Source organism: Anabas testudineus, chromosome 24, assembly GCF_900324465.2.
Source record: "Anabas testudineus chromosome 24, fAnaTes1.2, whole genome shotgun sequence".
In the NCBI taxonomy this organism is placed as follows: domain Eukaryota; kingdom Metazoa; phylum Chordata; class Actinopteri; order Anabantiformes; family Anabantidae; genus Anabas; species Anabas testudineus.
Window position 1 is genome coordinate 7,635,491 of NC_046632.1, and position 16,149 is coordinate 7,651,639.

General features: G+C 40.1%; 2 protein-coding genes across 2 annotated transcripts; both read right to left on the reverse strand.

The window, feature by feature from the left end:
- On the reverse strand, positions 1-4,712 carry LOC113149614 (phospholipase B1, membrane-associated-like). Its single transcript, XM_026341824.1, has 16 exons — positions 4,655-4,712; positions 4,288-4,352; positions 3,705-3,795; positions 3,535-3,593; positions 3,267-3,334; positions 3,094-3,137; positions 2,871-2,991; positions 2,696-2,747; positions 2,537-2,617; positions 2,350-2,415; positions 2,152-2,243; positions 1,769-1,850; positions 1,577-1,678; positions 1,261-1,356; positions 908-979; positions 1-628 (listed from the first exon to the last, which is right to left on the reverse strand). The coding sequence occupies exons 1-16, from the start codon at positions 4,710-4,712 to the stop codon at positions 491-493; spliced, it is 1,287 nt and encodes a 428-aa protein (XP_026197609.1). The 3' UTR covers positions 1-490.
- Positions 4,713-5,032: 320 nt separating this feature from the next.
- Positions 5,033-15,341, reverse strand: sel1l (SEL1L adaptor subunit of ERAD E3 ubiquitin ligase). Its single transcript, XM_026341632.1, has 21 exons — positions 14,807-15,341; positions 14,645-14,679; positions 13,942-14,131; positions 12,505-12,672; positions 12,096-12,201; positions 11,389-11,551; positions 11,252-11,305; positions 11,051-11,110; positions 10,851-10,932; positions 10,554-10,708; positions 10,167-10,223; positions 10,003-10,071; positions 9,595-9,672; positions 9,398-9,460; positions 9,086-9,173; positions 8,758-8,906; positions 8,349-8,514; positions 7,767-7,841; positions 7,438-7,610; positions 7,134-7,262; positions 5,033-7,001 (listed from the first exon to the last, which is right to left on the reverse strand). The coding sequence occupies exons 1-21, from the start codon at positions 14,892-14,894 to the stop codon at positions 6,729-6,731; spliced, it is 2,421 nt and encodes an 806-aa protein (XP_026197417.1). The 5' UTR covers positions 14,895-15,341; the 3' UTR covers positions 5,033-6,728.
- Positions 15,342-16,149: the final 808 nt, after the last annotated feature.

Sequence of the window (16,149 nt, forward strand, 5' to 3'; positions counted from 1 at the left end):
CTAATTACAACATCTGCAGATCGTATGGAGTAATACAGTATAGGTGGAGCTGCACCAGGTGAGACCTCTTGTTAAAATATACACCTACAGTAGAATATTATAATTATAGGTGTGGGAGAAACAGAGGACTCTCCCATTCCCACAGTCAGTGTGACCGTTGTGGTGCAGTCCTGATGAAATACAATTTAAAATCAGAATAAAAAAAAAAAACGTTCTGCTATAAGAGCAGCAGTGGTTCCATCCAACAACACCTAAAACGCTTCGCAAGCTCCAACTCCAACTGCCTAAATAAGTATTTAAGTTACACAATTCTCTGATACATTATCTGTGGAGGTTTCTCAGTAACTTCCTCTATGCTGCTGTTTGGAAACCACGGACATGCAAAAGTGTGGCTCAGAAACTCTCCACACTCCATCCACTGTGTCGCCCAACCGGTGTAGCCGTAACGCGCTCGTAAAAATAGTCCAGCAAAGTAGATGTTAGATAGATGTTAGATGAGTCCGACATGTGCGAAACCCACAAGCAGTGAGAGCAGCGGGATGGCGGCCGCCTGTAATGAAGTGTCAGACTGGAGGGAAGGCTGGCTTGACTTGGCTGCTATCGGTCGGGTGAAGATGTAGGGGTGCTCCTGCAGATGGCAAAGGGGAAAAAGAGAATCTGGGCACTCTAGATGATGCATTTTGAGCTCATTAGTTACACATTACTGGAAACAAACTTTTTCAAAGCTGGAGTTTTGGTTATTTGTATATAGATTTTGTTTTTCTATGATTTTACATTCATTCTCTACACTCAGTATTATATTCTTATATCACACTTAACACTGAATGCCATTTGGTTTTTGTTTGTGTTTCACTAACAACACATGATACCTTTCGGGTTACTAATGGCTGCTCTGGACTCGACTTACCATAGGTGGACAAATGAGACTAATGGGATCAGAGAAGCTGCTTACGATCATCTTTCCTCCCTCAGGCTGAAACTGTGCGCATGAGACAGAGGACACGGTTGAGATTAGAGGGACTTGTTTTGGGATCACCCCAAATCATTTTTGTGTGTACTACACCTTAAAACCTTAAAATACACTTTGTCTTTCAAATCATGTTTGCTTTTCAAACACTAACACCCCTCATTTATCTATTTTGAGTTTTCTATCAGGTTATTTCAGGACATTTTTTCACATAATCGCTCTGGAAGCCAATGTGCTCAAAGTTGACTCTTGCACCATTCAGTCAAATAAAAGCAGTGTAAGTCATTGTTCACCATGTTGTTCCACAGTCCCTTAGCCAGCTCCTCGTGTCCCTTTATGGTGAAATGGAAGCAGTCGTGAGTGAAGAAGGTCATATCTACCTTCCCGTTCTGAAGAGAGAGACAAAACAAGCATGAGATTTAGTCAGTGAAGCACGACTTCTCTCCAATGTTATACAAGAAAACCAAAAGCTACAAATGAAAACTATACTCAGGATCCTAATGATTCCATCAATACTTGTGTGGAGTTTAGCACTGGTTTCTCTCCTGAAAGTAGAAACTTAAGCCATGTTAAAAATCGCTGGGGCCTTGGAGGATGAGGGAAGATTACCGGGAGGCGGGGAGGGTCAGCGTGTTTGAGAAAGGGCTGAAGAACAACAGCGAAGTCATCTCTGAAGAAACGGTCGCTGTACAGCAGCTCCTCGAGTCTTCTCTAGGAAGCAACGGGAACATGAAAATCTATTTATCTGCCAAATATTTCTGACGCTGGTCCATGGCTTGAGAGGTTCTGTATAAAGTTCACCTGGAACTCCAGATTGACCTGCACCAGCTCCCGTAGTTCAGGAGACTTTGCTACTGGCTCTATCAGGCACGAACAAAAAGACCTGCCAGGGTGTGAGAGTGCCAAATAACATAAGACAATAGAGGCAGGATCCTGTTCTGACAGAAAAATCAGGTGCAAAATAAAAACCACAGCAACTAGTTACTAAAACAGAGGCTGAATGAATGTACAGTTGTAAATCCACCAGCTGCACGGTTGGATCTCCTCCTGTTCATGTGTGCACAGATAAACGATGAACACCAACTCAGCTATACACCCTTTTTTTCCCACAGTCAGGGTCAAACTGAAGAACAAATAGTGAAGCATATTTTTGAGTGGATGGGATCACACATGTACACGCTCACCGCTGCAGCAGGCACCCTGGGGTGGGCTTTTGCACCTCCCTCAGAGTCTGCATGGGAAGGATCTGGACGACGTTGACGATCATACGAGGAACCTTTAACACAAGATGACATCCAGCCTGTGGTGAAATCCGGCACCACATTATGAACCCTAACTAACGCAGTATCAATGCAAATGTGCTTCCTTTACTTTGACTTTACCTCATTCATTAGCATTTCCAAGGAGAGAGTCACATAGTGAATGAAGTTATCCACTGAAAAAAGAGCCTAGAGACAAGATGGAGACTCTGCAGAGGTTAATAACACTGTATAAAGAATTGTTTCAATTACATTTTCTATCTATCTATTTCTATCTATTGCATAAAAAAAAGAAAGAAACAAGACAGACTTTATCTTTGCAGTAGTCACAGATGTCATTCATCCCCATGAGAATGGTCAAAAGCTTCCAGTCCTCCTCGAAGTTCAGACCCTGGAGGAAAAGGAGCAGCTTGATAGATTGACATGAAGACAGCTTGTCTAGATGTTTATAATAAAGTCATTACCGTACCTCATAACCTCTCAGTGTGTCAATCAGATGTCTTGTCTGGCTGGGGAGATTGCTAAAAAGGAAACACCAACAACACGCTCAAGCACAGTTGTTGTGTGCGAGACATTGTCTGTTTTAAATGAAGCATCATATTTGAAGGTCGAAAACAGTGCACATCACGTTAATGAGCCCTCACAAGGTGTTGTGTCCAGTCACAGCCAGGTTGAAGCCCGTTTCGCTGATGTGAGCCTGCATCCCGTGGACAGTCTTGCCGGGAGAAGCACCGAGCAGATTGGGATTGAACAACTTGATAATATCTACGGCACAGAATAATGAAACAGATGAGTGAGTATGTTGACTGTGGTTTATATGAAACAATGATGAGGTAAGAGAAATATCATCAGATTGAAACATCTTACTTGCCAAAGTAATGACATCCTGAAATGACCCGTAGCCTCCGATGCTGCAAGATGAAGTGGAGGAGAGAAAATATCAGCAACAGAAAAGAAAAGTGTCTATTCAAGCTGAATACACGAGAGAACAGAGCAAACCCCAAAGATCCATTACTGGTTTCACACATGATATCTGTCACCTCCATGACACATGACGAAACTCAATGGGAATCCCGAGGACAGTGGTGGCGTTGGCACCGATTGCCGTCTGCAAAGGAAAGACACAGCACCCGGTGAGGGTGTGCTGTCACTGCAGCATGTGTATTTATCCATCCTGCCCCTGGGCTACATCTTCAAATCCACTAATAACTGTATGTAACTGCTCAGTGGGATATAGCATGTATGCAAAGTGGATGAACGAATGGATATTTTTGCTTGATGTTACATACAACAACAAATAACACCTACTGTCAGAGAATCACCCAGGGCAGCGATGACTTTGATATCAGCCGCCTTCACAAATTCAACTACAGCAAAGAACGAAAGGAGAGATGGTGGAGAGGGAAAAGAAGCAGAGATGAGATCGGTTGAATCTAGAGAACAGATCAGTTTTGGGGCCGATCTGGATGTTGACAGACCTGAAGAGGGGACAGAGGGAGAGGGACTCATGTCTGGACACTGGAAGTCAGGATGCTTGAAGCTCACGGGTCGAGTTTTCTCTGGAAACTCCTGAAGATGTAACGAGAGAAGTCAGATCACGAACACTGCATCTTTTATTCACTCGTACTGATTAAACCCATCTACTGTCTCTTGATTTTATTATTTCCACATTAGGACGTCACTTTACCAACTTCTTGTATCATTTTTAACAGGCTTTTAAAGTGTTTCGCTTTATGTCTGTGTTGATCTTGTTGATATTGTTGTCCGCAGGTCTTGCTTGAAAATGAGATTTGGAATCTCTTGTCATGTGGTTTGGTCCGTGTTCAACCCTCCTCGCATCCTAGGTTATCCACTAGTACGTGCACCGTTTCCCTGTTTTCAATGTCTTCAGTTGTGTTTCTTTACACCAAATCTTCACTGAGGGTCGTTCGGTCTTAGTCATAAGTTCTCAGGACTGTTCACACACTAAGTAAAATCTGCTAACAAAATGATGCTCTGTCAAGGAATACATGTAAACAATGATATTTTGTGTTCAGTGATACAACCAGGTGTCAACAGTACCTTGTTGAGGGCCTCCTTGCTGTAGTGTCGTATTCCCTCTTCATACTCCCACCACCAGTCGTTGCCTTCGAGGGCAGAAGAATTGTTTCCGTTTCCATTTCAGATGTTTTAATTGGCCCAATAAGTCGCCTCTTAACACGTTTATCATGTAACAAGTTCTCATTTACACACAGAGTAGGATCCCGGCTAGCTTATATAGACTAAAAATGATTAACTTAGATCTTTATTTGTAACTGTATGTTAATTTTATATGAACCACAAACATTCTGCCTGAAAAAAAAACAGGCGTTTCAGAGGCTGCTGGAACAATAAATACAGACACACAGCCTCACGTGTCCTCTGCCCTCCTGCTTATTCCAGCACTTACCTTTGACAGAGCCGCACACGAGCACACATGTTGCCACGGTGATCCAAAGCCACTCCATAGTAGTGCGTATAGGCCAGTCAATGGGTCGCCCCTACAGCCTGCACAATGTGATGCTTCGTTTTTCCAGCACTGTCACTTTGTGTCGCCCTCCCTCTAAAGCGGAGTGGCAACCTGCAGGGCCAGTGAGCACGTCAGCAACACAATACAACAGGTTACATCTGATTTTTAAGGGACACTGGTCTAAAAATCCTACACTGAAATGGTAACAGTAGCATGTCTCGTCATGTTTTCAACATCATAAGGCATCACCAACAAATAACAGTCATTATTTAGATGTTAATAGCAGCAAAGTCTAAAAGTCAAATGACCTGAAAATCATTAAATATTCATCTGTCGTTTATTCATTTCTTTACAAACTCGTATTTGTGATGGTAAAAATGCAATCAACAATCTCGACCATGTTTCGTTACAGACAAAATGTGAGCTGTGTGGGCAACAATATGTGGATGCAGGAAACAAGTTTGTAAAAAAACATTTTTCTTTCCATTTTTTGTTTTTAACTTACTTCTCTTCATGCAGATTTATTAGCAGACGAATTCTCTCAGTCTAACAACAAGCACATATTGTGGAATCGAACAAATGGACCTTCAGGAATAAAACCGCAAGTGGCAAAAACTGAAGTGCTCACGTCAAATCCTCAGTAGCTTCATACAAAGCCCAGATTTAGGTCCATCTGAGCTGAGACGTCTAACCAGGCCTCTGCCTCGGACTTTTGGTGAGGGGACAGAAATTCTCACAACAGCTGAAGTTGTGCAACTATAAACATAAATAGCTCACTTTAATGTGAAAACAACCCAGAGTTGAGGTGCTGCTATCTTTAAGGCTGCTCCACTTTCAACCTCAGCCAAAACTAGGCTTAAGAGGAGGGGAAAAAAAAAATCTAAACTACTAAATTATCTTCCAAAAACAACTCCCTAGAATGAAGAATTACTGATGTTTTTTATATTAATGTACAGCAAACCTTCAAAAACTGTTCTCTACTTCCTTTCAGTGGCCTGTATGCATCCATTTTTGCTCTTTAAAATGAACGTTTAAAAAAAAAAAAAAAAAAAAAAAAAAAAAAAAAAAAAGGCTGTGCTCTCTGCTTTGACCATGGTTGGATGGTGAAAGACGTTTCTGTGTCAGGGATTTTTGTGACAGCTCTGTTTTGCCCGACTTCAGCAGCTTTCCATTCTTTCTAGGTGTCCGTCACGTTTATAACATGGTTTGTAATGTTATCAACCTGTGTCCTCCATCTTTTCTATCATTTAAAGTTTATTTATCAGGTCTCTTTTTCTTATACTAACAGCATAACATGCCTTAATGCACACCATTGCTTAACTGTCTTCCTCAGTGAATTGCAAATATGCAGTGGGAACATGTCAATTAAACAAATTACTAATGGAAACTTAAATGCAACATTTGTCCACTCAAGTATCTGGAAAACTTAAATTCTGCAAAATAATCTGAGAAAACATGCAAAAAATGACTCAGCAGGGCTAAGGTTAAGAAAAGAAAATTACTTAAGTTCACATTTTCCTGTCTCAATCTTTTTTCTAAATACTGAGCAAAATTAAGATTTAAGCAATTCAGTTAAGGGAAAATGGAAAAACTCTAATTTGCATATCAGATTCCAACTATTCTGACTTGCTGATTAGTCGAGTCTAAAACACCTTTGATCAGGCAACCGCAGGGATATTTCCATGGAGTGGATGTGGGTGCTTCTGGCAGCTTCCTGAGTCACAGACTAACAAGTCCTGAGTCTGTGTTATCCTCTTAACACTCGTTCTGTAGCACTGTCCACAAACACCCCCACTGTCTTGCTCTCAGCATTGGACCAGCATATTTTAAATAGAGGAAGGGAGTTGAGAGACTGAACCATCTTAGTCCTTTTTTTTAGCATTTGGAGGAGAGCAGGGAGAGTGGGAGTGGTGCTCACACCAGCAAGTCCTCAGCGAGGAAGCAGCAGCTGCTCCTTGCAGCACGCTGGCAGCCTCTGTCTTTCTTTTACTGCCCTCGCTCCATCTGATTTATTTTACTGCTGTTCCTCTTCCTCCTGGGCCGCACCCTGGGCTACTGTTTCTTCCTGTTCCTGTGGCTCGGCCTGCGGTTGCGGCTGGTCCTGAGGTGGTCTGGTAGGGGGAGCTGGGGCGGGGGCAGGAGGACGAGGGGGTACTATGATTTGGTGCTGGCGCTGTCTGTAGGCAATGACTGTGCCCAGCAGCAGGGCAATGACAGTCATGAGGTAGAGGTCCCACTCTGGCCCAAGAAGCTGGTCGAGGTCCACTTGAGAAATCAGCTCCTTCAACTGGCAGAATTCAAATCCAGACAGGGTGGAAGACAGAGTGATTAATTTAGGTTGCCACTAAGGAAGAAGTTTTTATCTAGCTTCAATTACTATTCTGAGTTTCAAAGTCACATTGTCACACACAGTACTCACATTAAAATCCTGCAGGTACTGCAGTGTGTAAATCAGACCCAGCTTGCACAGAGCCAGGAAAACTGGGACCTGGGCATCAGGACTGGCTTCGGCAGCCATGTCATAGAAACGCTTGGCCAGATGGATGTCCTGCAGAAAACAATTCTTTATGACAAGCCTCTCTGTGCCTCGTAGATGTTGAAACCAAAGGATTAACATTAACCATGATGTGCATTTTTTGTATACTGTGTGGTTTAAAAGCACGTGTGTGAAAAAGGCCTGTGACTAAGTGGATATCTGTCTCATCAGTGAAACGTTTGCTCACCTGTTTGATGCCCAGGCCTTTCTCATGCATGTAACCCAGGTTGAACATGGCCTGGGCACTGTGTTGCTGTTCTGATGCCAGTCTGTAGTGGATAACAGCTGTCTCATAGTCCACATCTGTCCCGTAGCCATAGAAGTGGTAATCCCCCAGTTTTATTCTTGCCACAGTGTAACCTGAGAACGAAAACTGTTAATATCAACTTTCATTCTACTCGTAGGTTTGGTTCAAATCAAATTCAACTACTTGCAATTGTAATTGTAATATTGTAATTAAACATGGATTTCTGATAACAAAGAAATGCCAAGATGTAAAATACATGAGGAAGTCACCTTGAGCTGCAGCTCTTGTCCAGTGGAGCAAAGCTCGAGGATATGTCTCATTCTCGCTGATGATCTTTGCTCCTCCTATTTTTTTACAGTGCGTACACACATTCAACAAAAAGAAACATTCAACAGTTAGAATAACGATTAGTTATCATTTCCACCGCTTGTTTGGTGATCGATAGAAAGATCGATATTATATATATTAAATATATAGTTTATAATATATTAAAATTTGTTCCACGAAAGATTAGATAGAAGTGTTTAAAAGGTCAATTTCACAGGTTTTCAACTTGATTCCTATGGTTCTATTTCAGGAGGTATATGTGTATAAATGCTATTAAACTTTTCTCTTCTTTTATCTATATTCAAATATCCCTCTATACTAGCAGAAAACTCCTTCAAGGGCTGTCATCTGGTTGCCTTGTACCTCACATGTTAATTGCTTTGGATAAAAGTGTCTGGCAAATGACTAAATGATAAATGTAGTACTAGTCATTTACATGTGCTCCCTAGACTAGACCCATGAGAGAGAAATTAGTGCAGTGAAAATGAGAAAGGATTTTTTGTTTTTTCCTTTTCTTTTCTTACTTTGGTCCAGAATGAAGGCCACGTTGCTCTGGGCCACTTCATAGCCCTGTTCAGCCAGCAGCAGATACTGAACCAATGCAGCGTCCGTTTCACCCTCCTTAAAGCTACCGTAGGCCGTCATGAGACGCTCTGACCAGCGGCCACGCTCACACACGTTCTTAAAAAGCTAAAAAGGTGAAGATACAGGTACTCAATGAAACATACTAAAAAATGATTCTGCACAGTGGTGTAACAGTAGCTGTTTTACGTTTTGTGTCTTGTATATGATATCACATTCAAACTTGCAATACCCGAGTGTAAAGAAAGATCAATAGGACACTAGAAAGGCTGATAAAGTCATAAGAAGGGATGAGTAATTCCATTCTCCTTATTTTAGATTAAAAATAAACAAGCCGTTCAAGTGGCTCACCTCCACAGCAGTGTGGCAGGAGCGCATCACACCAGTACCAGTTGCATGCATCTGGGCCAAGTTGTAGAAAGCCAGGATGTGGCCTGCCTGTGAGGCCAGGTTGAAGAACTTGAGTGCCTGTTTGTAATCGCGCTTCACACCAATACCATCTGAAGAACAGGAGGTAGAAGAGAACGAGAACAGACACCGAATCAGATGGAGAAGAAGCAAAGTATTCTAGTCATCAAAAGGCAAAATGAATGAGAAGGAGGGCTAGTAAGAGAATTTCATTATACAAACCACCAGACACAGTAACGGGATTTACGCACACGCACTCCTCAACACTCACTGTAATACATGGTGCCCAACTGGAGTTGTCCATCTACCCAGCCCTGCTCTGCTGCCTTCTGGAAGTATTTCAGTGCCAGCTCATAGTTCTGAAAACACAAACGCAAACACATAAGTCTCAAATGCATCTTCTGATCAAGGGTGACACACAATAGAGGTCTTATTCACAAAACTAAAAGATTTATATTTCCCCACATTTCAGCCTGTAATCCTAGAAAGTGTAGCTGCCATGTAAGAAACAGCAATGTGGGTTCATTCTATTGCAATATAGAGATGTTTGATAGGGACTATAAAGTTGTAAAAGTGTTCTTACCACTTGGACACCTCTTCCATACAGGTATGCCATACCTAGGCCACTCTGTCCCACTGGATTACCCTGGATGAAATAGAAGCAAAAAGCTAATGACAACGACAGCATCAAAGCAACCAAGGACAATAAATGGCAGACTTGAGGGGAAAATGATCAGTTCAGAGACAGATGAAGACATAATTCTACAGCTTCAATCTTACCAAGTCTGAAGCCTTCTTGAAGTACTGCAGGGCTGTCTCATTGTTCTGAGGGAGAAACTCACTGCCTTCTGAGTACATCTAAGGGACAGAAGAAGTGACATCAAGTTTTTCAATGCACTGCAACAACTCCAATAGAAATGCACTACCCTCTGTGAAAATAGCAATGCCAAATCATTGGCTTTATTTATTTTGGACTGAATTTAGATGGTCTTGCTGTTTTGCAACTCACTGACTGTTTGTATTACACACTATAGGCTACATAGTCACAATGTTTGCAAACTTTAACAGCTATCAAAAAAGAAAAAACACAGCTCTTCAAGAATGTGAACCTATTGAAAAAGTGAACAAGGTACTTTTAAAGAATATAAAGGAATTGATAAAATTGCTAAAGAAAGACGTGTCACACACCTTGCCGAGGAAAGCCATAGCATGCGTATTTCCTGCATTTGCAGCCTGGGTGAAGTAGTCGTATGCCCTCTGTTGAAGGGGAAGCATGAGATATACATTTAGCAAATCACAATCCCAAGAATACTTTTTCCTTTACTTTTTTTCCTTTTCTTTTCAAGAGTCACCTGATGGTTTTGTTCTACACCACGTCCTCCATGCAGGTGTAGCTGTCCTAGTCCCACCTGTCAGGGGACAAAAAGAGCTCAGTGACACATAATGCAGAAGAAGGAGGAAAACTACAATTACATTTCAGATGAATACATTCACACAATATTTTAATTTAATTATATAAATGCAATATATTTTAAGTGTATAAGAAAAACTGCCTGACAACTTTCCTCTTATGCTGTGTATACCATTAGTTGAATGTACAACTTGACAGAAGTCACAACTACGAGTGACTATAAAGTCTATCAGACCACTAGGTATTTTTCTTTATTGCTAGCTGTCATGACAACCTACTTCTTATACTAAACCTCTACAAATTGATTTTAAAAAAATGATATAGTCACCTGAGCTTGTACATCTCCCTTCTCAGCTAAGAACTGGTAGTACTGGATTAGGTCCTCCTCCAACATCCCACTGGTGGATCCCGGGTTCTCCACCTCTTCTTGGAGCCTGATCCTCTGCACTGCAGAGCCCCCTGTAAGGGACACATCACTGGCCACTAGAAATAGTGAGGGAGAGCAGAGTGTAGGAAAAAATTTTTTTAAAAAGAAAGATGTTCAATCATATTAATTAATAATAATGAAAAACATCACATCTTGATATTAGATTAAAAATCTTCATTAATTGCAGTAAATTCTTACCCTGATTTGCCACAAGCCTGTAGTGTGTTAGTGCTGACTCACAGCTCTGGGGAACACCCACACCTCCCCAGTACCTGTATCCCTAATACCACAGAAACAAAGCATTTTATTATATTACTTCATTTAAAAAAAACAAAACAAACAAAAAAAGAGAATACAATGATTTTGTCATTAAGGCTCTTGTAGACATATCAACGCACCAGAATCATATGAGCTACCAAGTTTCCACCAAGAGCACCAAAGGTGTAGTAAACCAGGGCCTGCAAAGCAAAGTTTGTAGAAAATATAGTATGTGAGCAATGGTTGAGAAAGTTTTTAGGTAGTACATAAACAAAAAATTATTTTTTTGTCAAAAGCAAATTAAAAACAAGTGACATACATACAGAATATAAAAAAAATACCTTAGCTTGACTTGAGTTCACTCCAAGTCCTGCAGCATACAGAAAGCCAAGAGCCTATGAAAAAAGAAGAAATATTACATCTCCTAATTCCAATAAGAGAGTCAAGTTTAGTATAAACCAAAGAGTGGAAGATGTACCGTTTGAGCTTTGGGAGAGCCCTCGATAGCAAGCTTCTCAAACATTTCTCTGGCCTTGGTGACATTCTGGTTCATATAGTCCCCAAACAGCATAGCATATGCCACCTTCTCCATGGCTTTCTGATGGCCCTTCTGTGCCACCTTCAGCAACTTTTCGTATAATCTGAGAGAGTCGTTGGATAAGCAAATATGGCATGGGTAATTGAACTGACGAAGGCATGATAAAATAGCACACACAAATATACTGTGACACCTAAAACAAATAGGGACATACTGAACCAAGTCACATGGTAATAGAGCACACACAAAAATAGATATAGACCAAACTAAATTTATACTCACATCTGATACTATCTGATAGGTAAACAAGGAGATTTAAGCTACACAATAAAAACGATCAACCAAAGGCTAGGTAAGTGACAGACACAAGTTATAATTTGCTCCATATTATAAGAAAGGCTGAGACAACTTTTTCCCAGCTTCTGTGAGCTTGGTGAAAAGAACATCTGTGTGGTTTAACCTGTCATACTGCTTCATTTTCACTTTCTTTTTGAAATAGTAATACTGTTTTCATCTTTGTCAGGTTTCAAATTTCCTCATCTAATCATAGTCTGGGGATAACTTGTACCTAAAGGTAAAACTATCATCATTATCAACTAATTCAAATGCCCCCAACAATCTAAATGTTTTTAAGGTTAGAAACTCACTCTTTCCTCTGGGCTCTCCTTGTGGTGGCATTGAGCATGTGCAGGAGATTCTGATACTGCTCCTCAGCCTGCTCTGCCTGCAGTCTCTGCTGTGCCTGCTCCTCAGCTAAGAAAAAAGAGACAAGAAGTCAGTAAGAGCAAATCTGTTGAAAATGAAACCAGGATGATCTCTAAGAGCACTTTCCATAATCAGTTTCAGGTACTGTAAATAATTGGCAGGAAATAAATTGTATCAACATTTTCTATGTTGACTTTGTGTCTACAGCACCTAAAAATAATCAGCCCACCACTTTAGCAAAGACTTTACTGTTTGCTGCTGCATGTCAGCTTAAAACACCGATACTAATAATAAAACTAATAGTAAATTAAGTTACTCCATAAAAGTTAAACTCCTGAATTGAAAACTTACTCTCACAGAAACCCCACTTTTTCTCTTGATCATAGTCATATGTTGTGGCACACCACAGCCGTCCATCCCCCCGTCCATCAGTGGTACAATCGGAGTACTCCTTTCCCTGGAAAAGGAATGGGAAGATGCAGGGCTCTCCATGGGCTGTACCTCCATTCACCACTGGAACTGAATTATAATAATTAACAAAAAACAACCCAATATTATTATAATTATAATACAAAAAAACTACAATGAGTACTGCAACTAAACAACCAGATATGTTGTTATAATGTATGGAGGAAATTATGTCAACTTCAATTTTTTTTTCTTTGAACCAATAGATTCATAGAAATGTAGACTTCATATTAATTAAAAAATATGTAAATTCAATACAGTTGCAAAAATCTTATAAAGATTTTTTATAACAATTGTGCAGCAAGGCAGTATAAAAAACTAATAATACCCAAGTAAAATGATGTAACTCATTGCAAGAGGAGCCACAGGTGCAAGTCACAGTTAATTTCTCATGGGGTTTAACCTTTTTCCCCAGTCTGGAACTGCACTGAAACCACATATGCCTTTCGCTCAGAGTCAGCAAAGGTGAAAACAGGTTAAAACTCAAAGCTCACAAAATAAAACATGATACGCCTTTTTTGGAAAAAAAGACGCAATTTAAGACAAGATAAAACTTGGGTGTAAAGCTGACAGATTTTGACTGCTGCTAGCCAGAACTGCTAATAAAAAAAGTTTCCATGCTATTGTAAGTTCAGTTTCGGAGAACCAGAAAGATGCCGCCTTTACTCCAGAGCTAAACTCTGTCTTTTCTTTAACCTAAAAATATAAACTTTATACAAGTTTATAACTGCACACATGCCTAGTGGCTCAAGAAAAGCTCGTTATGCACAGCTACAGTCTGTAAATCCTTGTAATGAATAGTGTAGTTTCATAAACAACTGAAATAATCTTCTGTAATAATCATGACACATTACGAGCAAAGCTAACTTTTAACATTAAACCTCTCCCGCTAAGTTGGTGGTGGAGTAGTCTCACAGTCATTGCTTTGCTTCATCAGTTTCTTGCTGTAAATTGGACATGTAAAACACTCAACATTCAACTGAATTCAGCCTGCTTCCACTGACAGAAGGCATGCCAGCTTGTGGCCTATGTCTCACACAGACATTTGGAGTCAGACACCTACATAAGCCAAGAAGACAGACTATGGCTAGAAAAAGCACCAAGTCATTTCAGTAGTTAAAAGAGGGAAGCATAACAACTTATTCTGTAACATTTAACACACTTTAAAAAGAAATAGAAACATGTTTAGGGACTTTTAGGAACCACACTGTACTGTATGCATGCTCAATGACACCAAAACCACACAGTTCCTACTCTAAGGTTCATTAACCGAGCTGCACTATTTAAAGCTGCCGTTTAATTTTCAAATGTTCTCTTTACCCTCTTTAGGTTTCTCCTCAGCAATAGGAGGCTGTTCAGGTAGGTCCTCCTTCTCTTCTCCCTCTAGACCATCTCCAGGTGACTGTTTCTCTTCTTCTGCGTGTGAAACATCATGGCCAGAGATAGCATCTGCCACAACTCCTGATGCAACACGTGCGTCTTCCTCTTCAGAGTCTGGGTCATGATAAGACTAGAGAGATAAGACATTTTTGTAAATGAACAGCTGAAAGGAGGGTTATTAGAAAAAGAAATGTTGTGAATTTTTACTTTTATTTTACTTTTATTTACTTGTTATCTTAACAATAATCTCCCCCCAAAAAACTTACTTTAAACATTCTCAATTACTGTTTTAGACTATTTTATTAAATGACAGAATAAAAACTACCACCACCAAAATGTGATTAATGACTTATGCATCAAGGTAACATATACAGTTTTACAAACAGATTGTATCCAATAGATTAGACCATCTTAAAAATAATCCATATAAACAACATATGCTGGGCAGAATGGGCAGTGATATGATGTTATGTAAAACAAGCCAGTAAAGACACTTTGTTGTAGCATTAGGTACCAACAACCAGCTGTGTTTGTTTACTTTCTAGTTTTGCTATCTATCTCTTGCATTTACAACGTCTAAACTAAATAAAAACATTTTAATTTAATTGATATGCTAACTCTGTGTGAATAGTTAATGGAGTACCTTTAGCTCTGGTCCGTCATTCAGTTGTTCTTCATCTGAAAAGTATCAGTAATGCAGCAGTTATCTAAACATACACAGATAAAATACCTTCTTCCAAAACTTTAACAGTCACTTCTGTCCGTGCAAGTGTTAGCTAATTATACAACAAACTCACATACTTACCAGCTGTTATTCCTTTGATGAAGACTAACAGGATAATGGTCATAAAATAAAATGTTCTTGTCGTCTTTAAACACCTCTTACAGCCCATTGTCACTATTCTGTAGCTAACAATCTGTTAGCTGTAGCTGCTGCAATATCTATCGCCAAACATTCAGATGCAGACGAGTCCCACTATGTCAAATAACATGCATTAACTCACACACATGCCCGTCAAAACAGAACCTGATCAGTCCTGGATACCAGCCTGGTTAATTTTAGCTCCCCTACTGTCACACAAGCTAGCAAATTGCAATGCTAAGCTAGCAGAGTAGGCAGTGTCTGAAATGACGTTCAGCTAACAAGGTCTGGTACCCAGCCACGCAAAAGACCAAACGGCTCAACATAAAAAAAAAAAAGACGCAAATCCTCGGTCTAAAAATTGAGTTGCCGAGTACCTATTGCTAACTGAAAACATACAAGTTTAAGAACGACATACAAAAGCTTCAGCGTTTGATTTATAGTTAGCTACCCATGTTAAGCCCCTACTACTGATCGGCACTTCCTATTCTCACAATTTGACCAATCAGAGAGCCTTTAGTCTGAAAGCAGCCAATGAGCGAGGAGCGCAGACGTGTCGACGAATCAGGTACGTACACAGTTGTGTTTCTGGTTGAAGGGCTTGTCCACGACACCACAACACACAAGTTTGTAGTGATCATCTGCAGGCTGCTGGTGGCTGCTCTACATCAGAGGCACCCCCAAGCATGTTAATTATTAATATGGCATGGATATAAAAGTGATACAGATCACAAAGAACCTATGCAAATTTCAGTACAAGGTCAACATTGCAAGAAATTGTTAAGACCAGAAACCAAGACTAAAAGTACTGGGTGCTGTCTGCATGTGCTTCTGAAGGATTAATGTTTTACTCTGCACTCTGTGACACCAAAGCATGTTGCTGCTATGAAATAAAAAGTGCCTTGAGCCCGGCAAACTTAATCTTTATGCCCTGTGGCTTTGTATAGATTTGCAAATTGCAAGAGCCTACATTGTAAGAGATCTGTCCACACTTAAGGTAAAAGTGTTACTAAAGGTCACAATTTGTCTTAACTATCTAATTCACCAAACTGTTTTGAAAACAAAAGTAGAGTTTGAATTTACTTTAAATTGGCAAACTACAAAAATGTATATTATACAATAAACAACAAGAGACTTGGCATATTACTGTACATGTTTGTTTTCAATATGTTTTAAACAAATATCCTGATCATCTGCCATTAATCTGCAATGGCTTCAGCATCATTATATTAATAGAATAATCATTTAAAATCCTAAACATTGTCACTTCTATGCTGCATTTTGTT